Source organism: Orbicella faveolata, unplaced genomic scaffold (genome assembly GCF_042242905.1).
Source record: "Orbicella faveolata isolate gen_17 unplaced genomic scaffold, um_ofav_v1 contig_46, whole genome shotgun sequence".
Lineage (NCBI taxonomy): Eukaryota > Metazoa > Cnidaria > Anthozoa > Scleractinia > Merulinidae > Orbicella > Orbicella faveolata.
In genome coordinates, this window is record NW_028301576.1 from 17206185 (window position 1) to 17227500 (window position 21316).

Consider the following 21316-nt stretch of genomic DNA (forward strand, 5'->3'; position numbering starts at 1 on the left):
TTGAGGTTAAACTATGCATTCTGAATTGGAACCAATTAAACTTGAATGTAGACAATTGCGTGATGCGGGCGGTCACCCTGAATACATAATTTGTTTCCAACAAACCGCAGATGGCTATCTTAGAACATTTGGGTGAAAGAAGAAAAACATAATGGACCACTTTTAACTTTAATATTTTGAAAGTCATCGCTTTGGAAATTTCGCTAATTGAAAACGCCAATTAAAAGCAATTTACTTGGAGTTCGTCTTATCGTCTTATTGTAAGACGATAAGATAGATATATTCACTTTTTACTGGACGTCAAGCTAGGTTCAAGTGTACAGTCACAGAATCTAGCTAGCCAAGACAAATTATATAACCTTTCATTGAGGTTAAACTATGCATTCTGAATTGGAACCAATTAAACTTAACACACCGAGTGTGACATCATTACATCACTGAGACATGCTCAGTTTAAGATTTAGAGTGACAAGTAAAGTTGCATTTACAATTTAAATCTTGAGATACGTGTATGAACTATACTACAGCTGAAAAGTTTTGCGGCTAGGGCACATTGCAGGCCGGGTAGGTACTTTCGTAATGCGTCATTTTGTAGCGTTGTCCTTGTGCTATATGCACATGGCGCAGGGCCTTCCCAATCCCTGATTGTCATTGAAATTAATATGTTTTTATCATTTATCTAAACCACCAACACAATATGATATTAAGGTTTTTTCTATTTCTTTGTACTTTGATGGGTTAAAACATTGAAATTCTGTCCTGAACACCCTAAATTAGGGTGTTCAGGACAGAATTCCAATGTAAAGTAATACCAAAATACGTAATTTGTAATGTGTATGCCTAAATGAGGCCATGTGCATCTTGCGGGTGACTTAACATGGAAGTTTGAATCCTTCCCTGGATATAATAGGGTCTGGAATAACAGAAAATGTCTGTAACAATCATGAAGGTGAAGAACAGTTTATTTCACAGCAAAACAAAGAGGACATGCCAAAGAATAGATGACAACTAGTTACTGTTAAAGAAAACTCATCTAAAGCCTTGGGTAAAAATATTAAGAAAACTTTCTCTAATGTAGTGCTTGCTAACCACTTAGGATTTACAATTAGACCACTATATTGGCAAGAATGTTTGATTTAGGAAACATTGTAACAATGCTGCAGTGCACTAAAATGGGAAAAAAAAGGTAATTTATGTCACATCCCATTAATGGGTATTAATATTAATGAGAAAGATATATTGAAGCTTTTCAGTTTGATAGTGTTAGAAGATTGTACAGTTTACATAAACAATAGTCTCAATTTGGCGCAAAAATATGCTCAAATTTGGAGGAGAGAACAGTTTTCTGAGAGTGTAGCTCTGGGAAAACTGTGAGCTTTGAGTAACAAATAATGTCCAGAGACAAATATCCGAGCATATTTTCGCGCCAAATGGAGGCTATTGTGTTTATTATCCTTCAACTGTTTTTCGCAACTCGTGCGGTTTTAGCTGGGGAATATTAAGTCACATGATGCTTTTAAACCAATTGGGCCCAAGCAAAAATATTTGGTGGATTATAATAGATGATATTTCACGGCAGCATAAAACGTTATTTTACGAATTAGCCCAGCGAGTGAGTAAAATATTTTTTTTTAATGGGAGAAGTTAAAATTCATATCTTCAAGCCACCATGCAAGATGAATTTTCTTTTTATTACAATTAGAGACAAACTAGGGTGGCCTCATGTTAGAGTGCTCATCTCCGGATCAAGCGGTCCAGGTTCAAGCCCTGGCTGGGGACATTGCATTGGGTTCTTGGGCAAGACACTTTACTCTCACAGTGCCTCTCTCTACCCAGGTGTATAAATGGGTACCAGCAAACGTAATGCTGGGGGTAACCCTGCGACAGACTAGCATCCCTCCCAGGGGAGAGTAGAGATACATGTACTCCTAGTCGCTTCATGCTACAGAAACCAGGATAAGTGCCGACTTGGTGGGCCACTTGGCCCGTATACAGACTTTACCTTAGTATCTACCATAGACAAACTGACTTTTTTCACAAACTATCGTGATAAAACTCAGGAAATGATGTCATCAATATCCTCGCTAGTGAGGATATGGAAAATACGCTACTCAGGTCCTTGATATTGTTTCATATAGACTTTATGACTGGCGTATTTTCCTGTTAAACACTCAATGTCTATTATAATAAAAATATCCAAATGACAGTCTGGAATAATGATTTCACAACCAAAAAAGAATCATAAGGGGTCTTGAGCTCAAAAAAATTACAAAAATTAATGCTTGTTACCAAGAAAATTGATTTGTGAGAGGGTCATTGTAAAGTGATACATGTGCTCAGCAATTCAACGGGAAAACAAAAATTGAGAGTGGTGGCCATCATCAGTAGCAACAGGCTTGTAAAACCAATGATCCTCAAAGCTTTGCATACTTTTCTTTTCCCAATGTTAAGATTGATATATTTCCTGGCCAACTGGTTGAAACGAAGGTTAACTTCCACTGATAAGCACTGTTATAGACGATTGCACTGTAGAAAAATGGAAGTGTGGGAAAACTGAAAGGTTGTTATATAAAACCATGTGACACACAAGAGTTTACATATTTGTAGGACTGAGAGCATCAGAGTTTCTGTGGACATCCTACATTCCCACATTTTCAACTTCTTCATCACATGTCTGGTGTAAAAAATGTAGTATTGTATATGTTAAGTTTTTTTTAATCTAAAAGCAAATTTGTGGTTGTAAATAACAGTTATTTCTTTATGGGCACCAATTATTTAATGGACGCACTCCTAGATTGCCCTTGGTGATCAGGTTAAGTTTTTAAGATGGTCAATTTGACGAGGTTTTCTCTTACATGTCTGTAGACACAGTAGCAGGCGAAGACAGTTCACAGAGTGACCATCCAGATGTTGAACGAAGCGGGATTGCAGGTACTATTTTAGGGACAATATTTCTGGATTGAGCATGTTAATTGTGAAGCATGCTGGGAGTTTGTCACAGGCTCAGTAAAATGCTGTGGTGTTTTTGGTCAAGAAAGTTAATTACGGTGTTCTGATTAAGGAACTTACTTGATGGGCAGCTACCTCAAACATATCAAATACAACTCATAAAGATCTGAGCTGTTTGAGGTTATAGCTGTTTGTTGATTGTGAACGTGCAAAAAAAAAAAAATACCTTTTTTTTATCCACACTGCAAAACAACTTGAATTAGGTAATAAAACAGATGATATAAAAATGAAAACGTGAGGTGAAACTCTAGAGTCAGTGTAGCCTTCTACACAGATGTTTGTCTCGTCACGTATTGCTCTCCATTAGAGGAAAGGTTGTGTGACAAGCCCAAAGAGCGTCTGTGTCGCCGAGGCTAGAGTCCGTGTGATATCAGTATTTTTTTGGTGTTAAATTTTTATTATTCAACACAACATTACATTCTGTGATGTCAGTATTTTCGTTGATGTGGTGATACATGTGATGAATGAACTACCTGAACTTCTAAATCCCTTTAATTGCAAGTCCATTAATTGTTTCTATTTTGCAAAATGTCCCCCTTTGACTTTAAGGAATGCCAAAGACAGCTACATGTTATTAGATTTATAATTGTACAAGTGAGGTTAAAATAATCACATGGGACTCGAACTCGGCCGTTCGTTAGATTGACAAGATCTCCACATAGTTATCATGGGTGAAAAATGTCAGGAAATCTACTGGAGTGCAAGAGAGCATTTAAGAAAACTACACCGGCATATTCAGGGGCGATAAACATTGCAACTAGACAAGAATCTTAATTTGTAATGCTAGTTATAATGTACAGTGTGAAAGTGTCAGCTCATTCTACTATACGGTTAGATAGTAATACTCAGGGGAATTGAGATTATGTACATGTATGGGTACAAGTCAAGGAAAGTAACTTCACTAATAATTTGAGAAACCAATATTAGGGTTAAGTTGTCAAGTTATTTTAGGTGAAATTTGGTGCAACAATTTACGAGTCAGTTAGTACGTCAAACTAGATCTAAAAAGCTTCTCTTTTGCCTGTAGCCCAAACTACTGAGCAAGACGTGAAGGACATAAATAGAGAACAGGAGCTGGATCAATATGAAGATCACGATACTTGGTTGAAGATGGTCAAACAGGACTATCGTTCTTTCGGTCGCCTGCAGAATGAGGAACAGACAGACCAAAAACGAAAGGTTCATAGCATATAATTTGTAAATAAGACAGTCAAATTGTGGGTGAGGCAAGAGTAAACTAATGTTACACTGTTCTTAATAAGTGAGTTTTTTCATTCTTTTCAGCGGCTGAATCTGTTTGTAGCACGGTTCCAGGACCAGTTTCCTGCACGGTATGCGTGTAATGGCTGTCGTGTAAAACTGTCAGACATCCGATACCGCTGCCTTAACTGTATTGATGTTGACTTCTGTTCTGACTGTTACACGAGTGAGTATAGTCATTTATGGTATGTTGCTGGGAGCTGAAGAAAACTACAAAGGGCTATATCACCCTTATGTACAGGAGAAGTCCTTTTCAGCTATTCAACAGGAAATAAATCGGTTTTTATGGTCACAACATTTGATTAATTAATGCCTTAAACTAAGTTTTCCTTTAATCAGTAAGTAATGATGTTCCTAAGAAACACAAGGTAATTTTTTTTTTCTCATGGACGCAAGCTTCTGACAAAAGAGTGCCAACTTTTATCATTCGATACCTCTAGTCTTTGTACAAGCCTTGACCCCCTTCCTGGGCTACATGCCTGTTTTGAAGACTTGTATACTATTTCTGAGTGATCAAGCGACACTTGTTTCCAAACTGAGTTTGTATTGGCTAACAGGGATGTATCAGGTGTTGTCTTCAAGTAATTTGGCGCATACATTTTTGTTTTATAATTATTTAGGTTTGAATTTATTTTTTTCAAACAGAAAGGGTAAAAGCAGAAGGTCACACAGAAAATCACGAAGTTATTGAAATGAGGTTAGTACTAGAATAAACAGCTGTTTAGTTGTCTACACACTGGTAATTTTTAACTTCTTAAAAAAATGATAATAATTAATTTGAACAATTCATTGTGACAGAATGTGCAAGGGAAGCCATAAGTTTTACTTGAACACCTTAAAATCTTTGTATGTCACACCATGTGCCATAATCTTTGTGTTCAGTTATAGTTGCTTTCTATTTATGTTGTTTTTACCTAAAAGAAATCAAACTAGGCTGCTTCATTCACCTCGTCAACCTTCAATTAAAAAAGTGCACCGCTTCAAATATTTAACCACCACGCGTACAATATAGCAGGCTTAATAGGACACCCAAATCATCTTAGCAGTAAGCAGACGTAAGTAGCAGACGTAATTTGTAAATTAGTGTATTTGTGGTCAAATTATTGTCTTAAACTACACACTACCAGCTGAAGTGGACACCAAAAATCCAAAATTTAGACCCCTAAGCGAGATGATGAGCATTCCTGTCTCTTTCAAAAGGCAGTTCCTCTCCACCCCAAGCTCACGGTAATGTCACGCAATACGCAGCTAAGAACTCGTATTTCTGATGTTTAAAGGAGCTCGGTTACGCGGTGAGACTATTTAAGGTTATTTACTTTGCAATCATATCTGTCAAAATTCAATTATTTGTCAATGCCACCCAAAAAGAAACATATCGCACAGTGGGATATGATTTACAACATAAGGTGACGGACCATTATGTTTTCAAAGGGGGTGGGGGGGGGGGGTGGGAGTTTTCTGGGGCCTGAAAATTTTGTTTGCACCTTTAGGTTTTGCATGACTTTTTGGTGGGCAATAGGTTGTGCAAGACTAAAGAATCGAAACAATGATAGTAAGAGCACTTGCTCGATTTTTTTCTTCATGATGGGTATCGAACGGCCCCTTTCAATTTGAAAGTGCTTGCAAAATTTTGGCCTTTGCTTGAACTGCTCACAAAAATTAGATGAGTGCTCGCTTGCTCGAGCTCGCATGATTGGATTGTAGTTAAAATTCTCTGCCGTGTAGCGGAAGCATAATTTGCATCACGACAACAAAAATTGACTCTGGAAACAATGTTTCCCGTATGGCAAACTGGGAAACATTGGGGAAACATGCACGCGCCATGAATGTTTCTAGAAAAATGCTTCCTCGTTTTCGTGACGTTTTATTGAAACTGACCGGCCAATTTTGCTTGTAAACGCCGGTTATCTTTAACCCTCTTGGTAGAGACCCTACTTGCTTGTAAGCAGTCCCTTAGAAAGCTTCAGATCTCCTTTAGCGTCCACCCACAGACTCACATGAAGCTAAGTAAGGTAATTTTGCATCAGACGGCGTATCAAACAAGGCATAAGTAAACAATAGCCTCCATTTGGCGCGAAAATATGCTCGGATATTTGTCCGCGGACATTATCTGTTCCGACAAGTTAACACTGTGAGCTTCGAGGAACAGGTAATGTCCAAGGACAAATATCCGAGCATGCTTTTAAAGTCAAATGAAGGCTATTGTGTTTATTATCCTTCAACTATTTTTCACGACACGCGCAGTTCCGAAAATTGGGGAATATTTTCGGATATTCCCCAGTTTCAGCTGGGGAATACTCGGTCACGTGACGCGTTTAGACCAGTGACGCGCAAGCGAAAATATTTGATGGATTATAATTGGCTGTAGTATAAGCTGCTGGGAATGCCTGGGATTGGTTGAACCACGATAAGATCTTTTATTATACATTGAACTCACTATCTCTTTTCTGATTGGCCGGAAGCGTAGAGTGAATTTTGGAAATCAGCGCCTGTGACGTCATCTAGCGGCAGATTATACAATAATCATGTCAAGGACACCCAAGATCACGGGTAATCATGTCATGCATGACCGCGGTGCAAGATTTGTAAGGGTAATCATGTCAAGTTCGCGCGCTTTGTGTAGCTTTAGTGAAGAAGCAAACCATGACTTCCATTTTTATCGTTCAATGTATGAAAAAACAATTATTAGATTCGGTTTTTGTGATATCCAGAATAATTAAGGTCTTGGTAAGGGTTATCAGCCTCAGCCTCAGGATTCGGCAGATAACCCCTACCTCGGCCTTGATTATTGTGGATATCACAAAAACCTCATCCAATAATTGTTTATTAACGTGTTGCCTGGCTTTGCGGCTGATGTCCTGTTTTGGAGGTGTCAGCCAGTTTACTTGGCGCAAAAAACGTCTTAATAAAAGAGAGAGATTCCAGCAGGCGGAAAATTTACGAAGTGCTTGCTGCTCGCCATCTGCTATTTCTAAAGTGTTCGCTGCTCGCATGACAAAATTGATCACTGCTCGCATGCTCGGAAATGCTCGCAAAGACCATTCGATAACCCTGCCATGGCTCCCCTTGCACGATTTTTGTTCACTGTGTTTGCTGTGCAGGAATTTTTTTTTTTTGAAATTCAAGGAAAAATGCACTGCTCTAGTTGTTTGAAATCAAGCTCAACAACTTTCTTCGTGAAGAGGGAAAAGAATATAAGATAATTTTACTTTTCCGGGGGGGGGGGGTTTGAGAAGTTAGAACTGAAGTCTCTTCATCTGAGTTTATAGCGAACTCAGAAAATCTCAGAAAAGCGACACAATGTTTTATTCAGTAAGGCAACATGAAGGTCTAGTGAAGTGGTACAAAACGACCAGAGGAAAGCGATTCCAAACGCTGAGGATTGCACTCGCCAATACACAAAATAAGGTTGGCAGGCTAAATGCGGCTAAACTGTGTATAAATAATGTAAGCGTCTATTTGTTATGGCACTACAAAATTTGTTAGTTTCAGTTCATTGCGATCTCTGTTCAGCGGCGTCTTCGATTCAATTCCGTTGGGTTGCCATCGTAGCCCGGGCATCGTACTTTGTCAAAACAAAAGTATCTCACCCTAGATTCTCAGTGAAATTAGATTTACATAATAAGTATTATACTAACTTACCGAAACTTAACTTTACGAATATTGAAATCTGCCCCGAAACCTGCTGTCTAATACGGTTAAATATGACTCGATTTCCAGGGAAATAAGTTGCACGTTGGAGATCGATCATTTAAATTTTGAAGTAGGAAGTCGGAAGTCGAAAGTCGGAAGGTGGACATCGAAACTCAGAAGTCAGAAGTCCCACCTCGGCTTTCGCTCTGGCACTTAAAAATGTGGGAAGTTAGAAATCAAGTTTTCCTTTGAACTGAGCTATGTTGTCTTTTTGTCGTTTATGATTTTACAGTGTTTTGGGCGACCTAGCGGTCGATTAGGGCGTTTTTTTGGACGGGGTGGTTTTTCACCCGAAAAAGCGCTTTTTTGAGGGAAAAATCATCCATCCCAGAAAAAGCCACAAACCGGCACTGGAACGTCTGCAACCCTGTAAAATCACACGAATCATTAAGGACAAAACATAGGTAAGTTTAAAGTAAAAACTCTTATGGGGCGTCTTATATTTTCGGTATTCGCGGCTTGCATTCCGCGCTTGGGCTACCTGTGAGCAGAAAATAGGCTACAATAATGAACCAATAATTATAGAAGAAATCAGGTTATTTTTCTCCTCAGGCGGTGATGCCTTGACCCCGACTCTATAAAGCTTATAAAGCTCTGAAGAGTGCTTTACATGTAAACCATGTCAGAGTTTTACATTATTCAATACAATGACACGGCCACATCAATTAATATTAATGGCCCAAATATGTTTGAAAAAATAGAGTGAATCTTCACACAACCTTTCATTAAAAGCACTTCTCCTAAGAAACTTAATGGTCGTTCATCAAATTATGGACCAATCGTTAGGCTCAGAAGATCTACGGTAACTCTTTCGCGGTTAGAACCATTGAATTAAAGGATTTGTTTTAAAATGTTGACTTGTAATCTGACACTCCTTACTGTGGGTGATAAAGGCAAGGAAGGTTTCAAGGATCACAGTTTAAAAAAAGATCGTCAAGACATCAGATTATAAATGAAAATGTGATATCAGAAAGGTAGGGCCTTTGTTACGCTTTCTTTGTTAACCTAACATCATACAGTTCATCAGATTTTAGAATAAACTTCGTTGCCCTACGCTGAATTCTCGCTTGTTTATCCATATTTCTGTTTGTGAAGGTGGACCAGGCAACTGAACAATACTCCAAATTGGATCTAACCAGGGAGTATTATAGGGTCTTAAAAGTGTTTATATCACCAAGTTCTTTGTAAGTTCTTTTGATTAGGATACAAGCGTTTTGAGAATTGTCGTGGTAATTTAATATCCTAGACGTGTCTGTGTGGGCCACACGAAATTGACCACACTACGTTTTTTCGGGGATTCCGGCGGCAGAGAATTTCAATGAATGAATTTCGTGTGAGTTAAAAATCTTTCAACTAGCCAAAAAAAATATAGCCAGTGAAATGTGTAGCGGAACAACAAACTTAACCTTTTCGCCAGCATGGTCTCATTCTGTGTTTCTTTAAGCGTTTAGCTTCAGCCTGCTATTTATTATATTCTTATTATATTGTATGACTGCTTCTAAATGCCTCCAAGAGCATATATTTTTTTGAAAGAAAAAGGAAGAAAGAGGAGAAAGTAGCTTGTGTAATACACGAAAAGAGCTCATGGGAAAGCGAAAAACTAGCTTCAATAAAATAAGTTTAATTTTTTGTCTTTTTTTGAAGTGTTATACCAAAACCAAAATGGCACATTTGTAGTTGCAGACATAATGTCCGCCTGCTAGTGCTAATGATGAAACATGGCATTGTTTTGTATGACTCTTGTGACTGCTTTTCATACAGATGATAACCATTGTTTTTCAACGTAAGGCAAAAGGGGAAATAGCTCGGTTCTATAGGCCTTTTAAATGTCCGAATACTATGCCTTTTTTGTTTGAAATAAACTTCTTTTGCGTCCCCCACCTGTCTTCCTGCCCGCCTGCCTGCTTGCCTGCCTGCCCGACCTACCGAGCGACTCACTTAAATGCCATGTTCAAGTTTACAAGCTCTAATGATGTGATTCATGTTCCATTGTTTCAGATTCAAGTGCGGTGATTGTAAAGGTTTTATACTTGGTAGACGATTTTGCTGCTATAAGTGTCCTGACTTCCTTCTTTGCTTTAAATGCCAATCAAGGTAATTTATATTGATCTCTTTGTTTAATTCGTATATATATTTCTATCAAAAAATCTTTACAAGTTCAATTGATAAATAGGCCATAGAAAGACTGCAGACTAGCTATACTCCTTCTCATTAAGGGCCCATTAACCGACTCACTTCGCGCGCGTTGCTAAGGAGGTTAAATTTCACTTCCGGTTACTTACGTCAGCCTGAGCCCCGGTGGGTACTCCCTTATATGGCCTATATAGGTATGTGCGGCCCCAAAGGGTATGGTTTTACAGCCGTTTTGGTCATAAATTGGGTATCGGTTTTGGCCACTTTGGTCAGAAATAGGGTATGGTTTTTGCACTTTGGTCTTGAATTGTTCATGCTTTTTAGAAGAAGCTACTTTTTCATCATTATCGCTAAGACCATCAACAAAAGCCCTTCATAAATTATGTTTAGAGCAACTGTGTCAGCCGCAACAGCCGTAAATAGGGTATCAAATTTTTGGTCAGATCATAAATAGGGTAGGGAAAATCGCAGGCTTTGTTCATAAATAGGGTAAGGGTTTTGGGAAGCGGGCGCCACACCCCCACCCAATTTTTCTGGGATTTCAGTTGGGAATTGTATTCAGTGACTCGTAGGCTCAAACTGCAAATACACGAACTATTTAATGAACAAGCCACGTAATCTGGAACATACAATAAACGGCGAATCACAGTGGCTAAAAACGGTGACGAAGCTAGACTCAAGACTCCAAAAACAGCGGCAAGGATGGCCTAAAATCTTAAACACGGTAAGAAAAATACAGCAAAGATAAAAATCTGCAAAATTACAACAGCGAAGTTCAAATGTACGCGCGAACACATTCTGAGCCACGATTGGCTAATTAAAATCACCTGAAGTTACGCGCGCGGACAAAAACTTGTACTAAAGCGAGAGGGGTGAGTTCAGAGTTCGTAAAGTTCAAAACGTTTTCCCCCCTCCCCTTCGGGGGCCTGAGCACGGAAAATAAAAGCAACTCAACAACTTGCAATATCGCCTACATTTTAGATGTTTTTCTTTGTGTTTCACAAAATGCAAAGTAGAAAAGTACAGGCAAAAACAAAATGAGAGAAAGACAAGAGCAAAAAAAAAAAGAGAAAACAAACTCCGTGTGGCTTTCGTGTACTTTGTTTGATCTTGCCCAAGTACGCTGCTAGTGTAAACTGCGCACGCGCTGATGGGGTAACTTCCGATATCTGTGGGGGGCACTTCTGGTTTGTTTGAATGCCGAAGGAAACGCGGTTTTTCCAGCCTTTTTCGACGAGTTTCGATGAAAGCCAACGTTGGAAGCATACTGTAGAATTCCGAAAGTAACGGCCCCCGTTACTTTCGGATTTAGCAGGCAAAAGGGGCCGCTACTTTGGGGTAGCCGTTACTTACGGGTAGCTGTTACTTTCGGATGGTTAAGAAACGTTTGTACAGTAACAGTCGTTTCAGACAAAGCGGACAGGTAACACAAGAAATTAAACATTCCATATATGTATGTTTTCAACTACCCTCATAAACAAAGCAGACTGTATGAACAAAAAGACTGAGACCCTAAACCGGTTGGAACTGAAAGGCGAAAGTATATCACAATACAACAGGAGCCATAATCGGGGATGGAGACCGTAAGCGCGCGCCATTTCTAGTATTGGGGTTGTCCCCATGATATGGGATAAAAATTCTATTTTTAGAACAAATTACGCTATCGCCTGCAGCACACGCGCGTACATGCTGCGAGGATTTTTGCGGATGTCGCGCGGGAGGAATGGTGTCCGAAACTCCCGAAATTTTTCATGTTTTTGGCCCAGAACTCAACGCGTTTACGTCTGTTGGAATTTTGCTTAAGTATTTTCGTCGTAAGCTGCTCCAGTTTGAGTGAAGTAAGACAGTGTCGAATTTAGGTATGGTCCGCTTTAAGCTTACTATAGATATATATCGCTGACCAAGTTGTGTTCCGACGGATGCTTTAAATTACTCCACTTTAAATTTCACATATGTTGAAGATTAACAGCTTTTCCATTACACAGCAAAAAAACTAGCTGGATATATTTAGCTATAGCAGAGCTTCAGGACTTCATAGTTTCCTACTCCTCTTGCCACAAGCTTGCGAGGAATTTGCCAGTCTATCGCGACCGAAAAGTAAAACAAAATAATTGCTAGTTTGAGTTTCGCCTGAATTGTAAGCAACGCTTGATTTTTCACCAAGACCCAATAACTTTACGTCCGTAGATACTGCTCAGTTTTATTCGTGTAAAAATCCAGTAAATTCTCTGTTGTCGATGAATGAGAGCGCCCGCTGATGCTTGTTTTGTACAGTCAGTAAACATGACAAATTGTACTTCCGCCGCACTTTCGTGTGAAAGCGTACATCGAACTCAAACAATAACTCTATAGTTTTTAAATATGTTTAAGATTGGTAAATGTTTGAGAACGTATTAAAAGCTAAGCTGAAAATATGCGAATTAAGCAGAAATAATCAGCAAAGTTACAATGACGCTTTCTTCGATTTCGATTTTGTTGATCGAGTTATCAAAACTCCTTGTCTATTTTCATTTTCGCAGTGTAAAACTTCACTACGTTTATGCTGAAGAAACACACCTGATGTTAGTAGCCTTTTTTGCGTTCGTGAAATTTGTTGCAGCATCTCAGCACAAAAGATAACGAAAGAAATCTTTGTCAAGATTTGTTGACAATTGAAAACACCGACTCGGACTTGAAAGTGCACGAGCTGCACTATGCAAATGAGCTAATTGTACGCGTCAGACTTTCCTTTCAAAAACTTTTGCAAACTCACCAAACAAGCAGAAACAATAAGAAACCATCAAAACAGGTTTTGGTTATGATTAACCATTTTCTGAGACACTCACAAATTAACTCGATACCAGAGTAGAGTGTTTTTTTGCTATATTCTTAAGTCAGAACAAACGCAAAAACATACGCGTAAGCTTACAACTAGCGCGAGCAGATCTTATTATTTATTCCCAGCGGGAGATTGAAGTCTTGTTTTCGACCCTGAGAAACCTACCTTTTCCGTTAGCTTAGAGCATAAAACTACATATAAGCGCCCTGGTTCGTATTCCCTGCCTTATTCCCTGCCATCGCTGTGAAAAATAAGCAAGATAATCTCTCAAGGTCTCTCAACTCTCACCATGTGATCACGCAACCTGACAACATCCACGCGAGAGCTCCCGACATGTGCGTGGATCGGCGCGGATATATGACGTCAGGATGGCGCAATTTGTTCTAAAAATAGAAAAATTGTCCCATATCATAGGTGCGCGCGGATCCCAAGACTTACGGTCTCCGTCCCCGATTATGGCTCCTGAATACAACTGATAACCCTGCAGTACCTCATTTGACTCTGTTGCTGGACAAACATAGCTTCTAAATCATAGTTTCAAGAAAATTCAGTCAGATGCGAAATAAAATCAGAGATAACTCTTCAAGTCAATGTTCAGTCCTGTATACAGGCTGCTCCATCCGCATGATCCGCGCTTGAGAAGAGAGACTTTGTCTTTTAGTAACTTCTAAAGGGCCGCTACTTTCGGGTGGGCCGCTACTTTCAGGGAAGCCGTTACTTTCGGGGTTCAATAGCAAGGTAAAACAAATGTTACATGTTACTTTCGCAGAGCCGTTATTTTCGGGGGGACCGTTACTTTCGGAATTCTACGGTATCTATGCATTCCTTGGTGAAATCGTGCTTTTCCCAGGAAATTACGAATTTTGCAATATTATGAAGTTCTCTCAAATCTGACCTTCAAGAAATGAAACAAAATCTATGCATAGCGTAATGAGGATTAAAATGAAAATATTGAATCAATGAACAAAGTCCCGATAGCGTAATTTGCCTGGGAGCCTTTGCATTTTTTCTGAACTGATTAGTCAAATGACCATGGGCATGGCCTGATGACGTCAGCACTGGTGTTACTGATCATGAAAAAGTTAAAACACATGAAATAACTTTGAACTAACTAAAAGTGACGAGGTTATATGAGGGTAAATTTCCTTAGCAACAGCTCGAAAAGATAAGTTAATGGGCCTTTCAGCGCCCATTAACTGATCTCTTCGAGCCGTCGCTAAGGAAAATTTATTCTCATATAACCTCATCATTTTTGGCTAGTTCAGAGTTATTTCATGTGTTTTAACTTTTTCATGATCAGTAACACTAGTGATGACGTCATCAGGCCATGTCCATGGTCATGTGACTAGTACTGAAAAGAGGCAAACGCTCCCACGCAAATTACTTTATCGTGATTTTTTTCATTGATTTAATATCTTAATTTAAATCATTACGCTATGCATAGATTTTGTTTCATTTCTAAAAGGTCAGATTTTTACAGAATTTCAAAATTTAAAAAAAATCGTAATTTTCTGAAAAAAGCATGATTTGGGAAAAAGAATGCATAGCTATGTTTCTAACGTTGGCTTTAATCGAAATCCGTCGAAAAAGACCGGATTTAGTGAAAAACCGCGTTTCCTTTAGCATTTAAAGAAACCGGAAGTGCGCCCGATATATATTGGAAGTTACCCTATCAGCGCGTGCGCAATTTACACTACCAGCGCACTTCGGTAAGATCAAACAAAGCCACTAGGAGAAAGTGAAGAATGATCATCGCAGTAAATTTTCCAATTTAAGCAATTGGAAAGAAGAAGCCTGAAAAATCAGGGCTTCAACGGGATTCGAACCCGTGACCTCCGCGATACCGGTGCGATGCTCTACCAACTGAGCTATGAAGCCACACATTTCGATCCATCATTACTATGATCGACAATACTTTGAAACTGTAGCTTCCATTGACAACTATCCATTTTAGTGGGAAAGTTCCACTTTTGTAGCAGAATTTAAGTCAAGTCTGAAAATTTTGGGGGGTCTCGAACCTCCCCTGCCCCTCCCCCTGCTACGGGCCTGCTCAGGCTGACGTAAGTAACCGGAAGTGAAATTTCACCTCCTTAGCAACGCGCGCATAAATCGGTTAATGGGCCCATAAGGTGATTCCTCAGTGGTGCATTGCGCATTCCTACTGCGCACGATTTTCGCGTCATTAGCGCGCGCACACGAGCGCGTACACACACACAACGTAAGAGACTTCCAGCAAGCTATGATCGACAGCGAAGTAAGTGCTTGTTTTCTCTTAAACAAGCACCGTAAGGTACCTTTTTTTATTGCATAAAATTAGTGTATAATTCATTGCCTTTCCAGTGAATGAGTGAGAAAAAATTTTAACGCCAGGTAAAAAAAAAAACATCTAAAAATGTTTACTTACCCTTTCACTCGTGACCTGAACCTTACCACCCTTAGAAGACGCACGTTAGAGAGACTTTTTGTCAACTCTGATCCAAGATGTACATTTTTGCCAAGAAACACATATCAAATTGTTCCTTTAAGACGATGCAATATATCTGTTGAGACTTTTTGATATTAAGGTTACAGTATACCTTCAGGGGTGTCTCGCGCGCAAGCGATGTAGCGCGTGCAGTTTAAGCTGTAGATACCTAAATCCCTATATCAAATTAAAGCTTATGGAGCTGGCTATCAAACTATGCCAAGAATTTTGAAAGAAAATGAATTGTCGAATTTTTCACGACCACTAAATGCGAGCGCCCGAATCACCTTTCAAAAGCTACAAGTCGAAGCGAATTTCGTTTTTCGCCAATTTAATTTTTTCCTCGGTTTCAGGGCCCAAAGCGCTCAAAAAACGTGTCTGCGTTTTGGCATATTCAATTGCAGTAAAAAGTTACAGAACATTTTCGAAATAGGATTAAAAAAATGTGGAGTGATCGTACAAAAATCGCTCTCGAAGAAAAAGTATTTCGTAATTAACAATTCCCAGACACGCTTTTGTGGTTTATATGTTAAACTAGCCACTGTCCAAATTTAAGAGCAATTGAACAAATTCCCTTTGAGTTATAACTCTTTAAAGTGTCTGCTTCAAGTGAAAAAATTTATTCGAGAAAACAGCGCTAAGAAAACTTTTCTGCTTCGCAAACAAACTCCGCCCACAAACGCCTTCAAATGGGTTCTCAGATAACTAAGCCAATCAGTGCAGGGAAAGTTTACTACCGTTAACCTCCTGGTGAAATTTACGCGCGAATCTCTAAAAAACTCTTGTTTTTCGCAATGAGCTCAAGGAACCGAAGGCAGAGAGATAATTTTTCTGTAGCTCGGTTTTTCTTGAAGCTCGTCTGGCAAAATGGGGAAGACTAAAAAGGATACGAACGTTAGAGTGGCTGAGCGAGGGAAACAAACAAAAGAAAGCGTCGAGAGCAACTGTGTGTGGGCAACTGTGCATGGATAATATTTCAAATGGTCTCAATGAGTCCGACGATTCGTCGATATCGGACTCATCAGAAGAGTCTCCGTCAGCATCCCTGTTATTGCTGTCAAGTTCCGAAATTTTTACAGAACCTTTCTTTTCTCTTACCACGAATATTTGCCCGCCTTACACGATAAGTATAGCTTCGTCCGCGTGGCGAACTTTCGCTTCTTCACTCGTTGATATATTTTCATTCGTTCTTCGCTGTTTTCGCTTTTTCGAACCGGTCCATGGTTTAAACGTGGTCTATGTTTACTTATAACTTAATAGAGACATGCCTAATACCAAAAATGCTGGGTAGTCAGAACAACAATGCTGATCAACTGAGTAGTCAATTCGTGACATCCATATAGGTAATTCCCGCAAAAATCGTCTCGGTTGATTGCATACGCGCCATAGGGCTGTCAATCAAGAGGTAAACTATTACTTCCGGTGAAAACATAAAACGCCATTTCTCCGCCAATATTTAGCCTTTTTCAAAAATTTTTTTCAGAAATTAGAGATTATTCTTCGACTACTATTTTGACCCAAAAATCCAAATTTGAAGAAAATTGCCGACCCGAAGGTATACTGTAACCTTAACTCCATGTGTTTGGTCACTGATACTCCGAAACGTAGCGGTATCCAGAAAAAGAAAAACGCAATTAACGGGTACCACTGCACGGATTTTTGACGCACCTTTGACGAGTTATGACTCTTAAACGAACACCGTACCATCGTTTCATCGCACATTTCGAATAGCTGCATTGTTAGGAACAACCACAAAAAAATTGGAAAAAATCTAACGTCAAGTGTTATTTCTAGGGAATCACCTTAATGTACAACCTCTTTCTATAACTAAGGCTGTCAGACAGGATAGATGGGTGGGAGGTCAGTAACCACAAACAGAAAATATCCATTGAAAAGTTAATAAAAAGTTAATTAAACAACGCTGTCTCTATCTTAGGCATCTTGCGGGCCACGAAGTGATGGAATTTCCAGTGAAGAAAGGTGAGGAACGAGTCCTTTATTATTTAGAAATGTCCTTGAGACGCAGTAGTAAATCACTTGGTCGGTGAAATTTAGTCAAAATTCAAATTTTTCGGTTTTTTTTTTTAACTCAATACTTTAGAGCGTTTTCAGTTGAGTTACTGCAAACATTAATGAGCAGGAAATGTCAGATACAAAAGTGATGATTTGGTTTTAAAGCGGGCGACTACTGCAAACTGAATAGCGAAAACAAAGCTAGTCTTGATTGGAGGGGGCTGCCTGATGACAAAAGTGCCCGGAAAGTATGCAGGAAATTTGGTTATGAAATTTGGTGGGGAAGTGGGTTGAGGAGGGGTTAAGGAACCTTTTTTTGAAGCTACGACATATAAAACAGGAATAACAGAACAGATCACCATATCCACGAATTCGGAAAGGATGATCGATTAATAGTACTTAACAATTCCTTTCAGTGTTAGCTCATTTTATATGTTTATGTGAACATTTCATTCCATTTTTCATAGCAGCAGAAAACTGGGAGAAAGAAAACCTGACTTAGTGTTATATAGATGTAATATATAGGCCAAGGGGTACAACGTTACATGTACTATTTACGCACACATCTTGAATTGACCTCAAGACTGCAATTTCCTTGCATGCATGCTGGATGCTGAAGTCACAATTATTTCTCCATAAGTTGGTTCGATTTTTGAGCAGATCAGTCTCCGATACTTTTAGCTGCTAAGTTTACCAGATAAGAAGAAAATGGTATCCTTTTTTCCATTTTGTCAGCCACCTTGGGAAAACTGAAACATATGCTGAGGATAATTTTCTTTGCAATAATAATAGAAAAGTATTAGAAAAACAGGTTACAGCAAATTTTACACAGGAAGATCCATATTGTGAGTGTTTCGATACAATTTTGGGGGACCATAGCTAACAAGACTAGATCAGTTTTCGAAAGCCTTTTAATAGTCTTTCCTCCGTCACATCAATGCGAAGTTTCATTGGTCTTTGATTGACATATACTTATATCATATACTTAAAAAAGTGATTTGAAGGACGGTGCCTACATTTGTTCGTGCGCACACGTTCTGCGCATCACGCAAGGGCATAGTTTAAGGTGGCTTACTACAGTTTTGATAGATTAAAACAGCCCAACTTCTAACTCTTTTGAAAAATGTTCCAAGATGTTTTTCCTTTCTTTATATACAAATGGCCAAAATGAATGACCGAGTACACGAGGAGAGACGGGGCACTAGTAGGTTAAATGAAGTTTTTCTCAAAATCCACCCGTATGACCCCACCTCAAAATTTCAGGAGTAAGAAATTTGCTCTGATTTAAAATTCATGCATAGTAAAATAAAATCTGTAAGACAGCTTTTTCGCAAATTAAGACTAGTGAGACAATCTCAGATAGTGCAGAGCGCAATTGATAGCTCTGATATAGTAGTCCCATAAGTACTCACCCCTGCTCGGTTCACTTCCGGTTTGTGTCTACCTTGGTAGTCTGCTACGGCTTTTCCCCTTTGCAGTGTGTATGTTTCAAGGTTGTATTTTCATTCAAGGTCCAAACATTACGCACAAATTAATTACTACTGGTGCTTTAAGTTGATTTTCGTTCATTTTAAATTCAACAATACGCTGAAGCAGCAAACGTGACAATTTAGCTCTTCACGCCAACTTTGTAACTTGATACTTTTGTTTTCCTCGCAAAGCCATGTAATATGAAACCCCTGTTTTCTCCAAAACATACGGAAGATGTCCTTGTTTTTTGGAGATAAATGAAAGAAAGTTAAATATCTGATGTAGTGATGAAGAAACGGAACAGAGACGATGTTTGACTAAAAATGCAAATTTTTACCGATAAACAAGAACTAATTTAATTATCAGATAGTCACGAAATACCACTTTCTTTTTCTGTCGCCACCTTTGTTGTTAACAATAAAACAATTCAAAATTAACACACAACGATATTGATGGCTGAGAAGCTTTTCAACGAAAAGTATTGAAGATAAACAGCGCTACTTGGCCGATATGAATGAGTCTCCTCAAAGACTGATTAAATTAATTTGAACTTTCATTAGGTGCCACGGCGTCTGCAGCAATATTTGAGCATTTTCCTGGTTTCTTTTGTTACAAATTTACAATTTGCGGAGTATTAAAGCCACTAACTTGAGAACTTTTTGGTCTTTCTTACAGACACAATTAAGGCAAGAAATAAACAAGTCGCTAAGGAGAAGCAATATATTTGAACCCTGACAAGCACACTATTGTAGATTGAAAACAGCAGATGATATTTGTTGAACCGACCTGTTTGTAATTCTAAAAGCTACGCAGCCACAGTAACGTTTCACTTTTGCAATAAAAAGGGACAATTGGCGCTACCTGAAAAATAACTGCCGTCCTTGGTCACATGACCCGATATATAAAATACTGCGTGTATAACACTAACAATGCTAGAACGCATGCGTCTTACATGTTGAGCTCTACCATATGGAAAACCACTCAACATTTGTGCGTGATTCCGTATGCAATGTATCCTTCACCTAATATAGAGGCCACGAACCCTAACTAATCTACGCATGCGTTTAGGGCAAATTAGTTTTGTTCTAAGGAGAATGGTACCACAAGGAGAGCAAGGGGTTACCTGAAACAAATATATAGCTTTGCGATGTTCAAAGTTAAGCGACGGCGATGGAATGTGTTTTACGTAGAGTACACATGTACCTTTCCCACCCTACTCCCACTACTTCCTTGCCTCTAGACTAATTAATTAATTGAAATTAATTAATTAAACAAACATTAAAGTTTACACCTTAGCACCATAGGGCCATAGCGACATAGTGCCTTAGTTCCTTAGCGGCAGGCAACCCCCATAACCATCCCAATAGTGCCCTCTGCACTAAAAATGTGAAATCAAAAATAGCTCAAAATCTGTCTGACAGATTTTTAAGCGATGACGTATTGCGTGACGTCATCGCTTTATGCTGGCACCCATGCATTTCTCTCGATAGTGATTTCGCATAGTTTGTCGCGCTTATGTCCGTGCGCTTATGTCGCGCACTTTTTATCCCCCTGTGGAAGCGAAATGCGCTCTGGGAGTTCCTTTGCTGCTTTCCTTTGCTGTTTGTAGGTTCAGCGGAATGCTTTTAATTGGAGCTTTTAAAAGAAGATTTAGGGGTGGATTTTGGTTTAAACAGTATCGGATAAATTTGCGTTCACGGGCAAACTCATAATAAGAACGTATCCTCCATACATACAAGTTTAGATAGACAAGTAAGTCGCACAGGCGATAGGTGAAGGCTTTGCGGCTTTCCTTTGTTGTTTTTAGGATCAGCAGACTGCTTTTAATAGATATGACAAGTATACAGTTAAAACAACGAATTAATTTCCGTTGAGGTAATTAGTGTTGCCGAATATTTTTAAAGATAATAAGGTGTCGATTTCTGAGAGAGTAACATTCCTTTACGGGTTGCCTTTGTGGCTTTCCTTTGCTGTTTGTACGATCAGCGGAGTGCTTTTAATTTCAGCTTTTAAACGAAGATTTGGGGGTTGATTTTGGTTTACACAGTGTTGGATAAATTTGCGCTCACTAGCAAACTCGTAATGAGAACATATCGTCCATACATACAAATTTAGATAGACAAGCAAGTCGCACACGCGATAGCTGAAGGGTCTACATAAAATTTACGGATTGGTAGCACAGCTGTACTTTTGCCAGTCTTGAAGTGAATTGAATGAGCATTGTATGAGCACTGAAATATACAGTTTACAGTAGTGATAATGAAGTCAGGGTACGATTCATTTGCAGTTTTCAGTTTTTTATGAAGTTTTGGAAATGTGCTGTTTTATATTTTCTGTCAACGAAAGAGTGGTTGTGATTAAACAATCGATAATCGTTTTGTCAGGGTAAAGACAATACGAATGTTCATTGATGACGAGTATACGGTTAACAACAAATTAATTTTCTGTGAGGTAAT

General features: G+C 39.0%; 1 protein-coding gene across 3 annotated transcripts in view; it reads left to right on the plus strand.

Moving 5' to 3' along the window:
- Nucleotides 1-21316, plus strand: part of LOC149098693 (uncharacterized) — a 49143-nt gene that overhangs the window by 14618 nt on the left and 13209 nt on the right. For all 3 annotated transcript variants that reach the window (XM_089278621.1, XM_089278623.1, XM_089278622.1), the window contains 6 exons: nt 2866-2931; nt 4037-4188; nt 4294-4435; nt 4915-4966; nt 9961-10056; nt 17314-17357. In XM_089278621.1, the coding sequence (XP_089134747.1) occupies nt 2866-2931; nt 4037-4188; nt 4294-4435; nt 4915-4966; nt 9961-10056; nt 17314-17357 (552 nt within the window). The remainder of the gene's footprint in view (nt 1-2865; nt 2932-4036; nt 4189-4293; nt 4436-4914; nt 4967-9960; nt 10057-17313; nt 17358-21316) is intronic.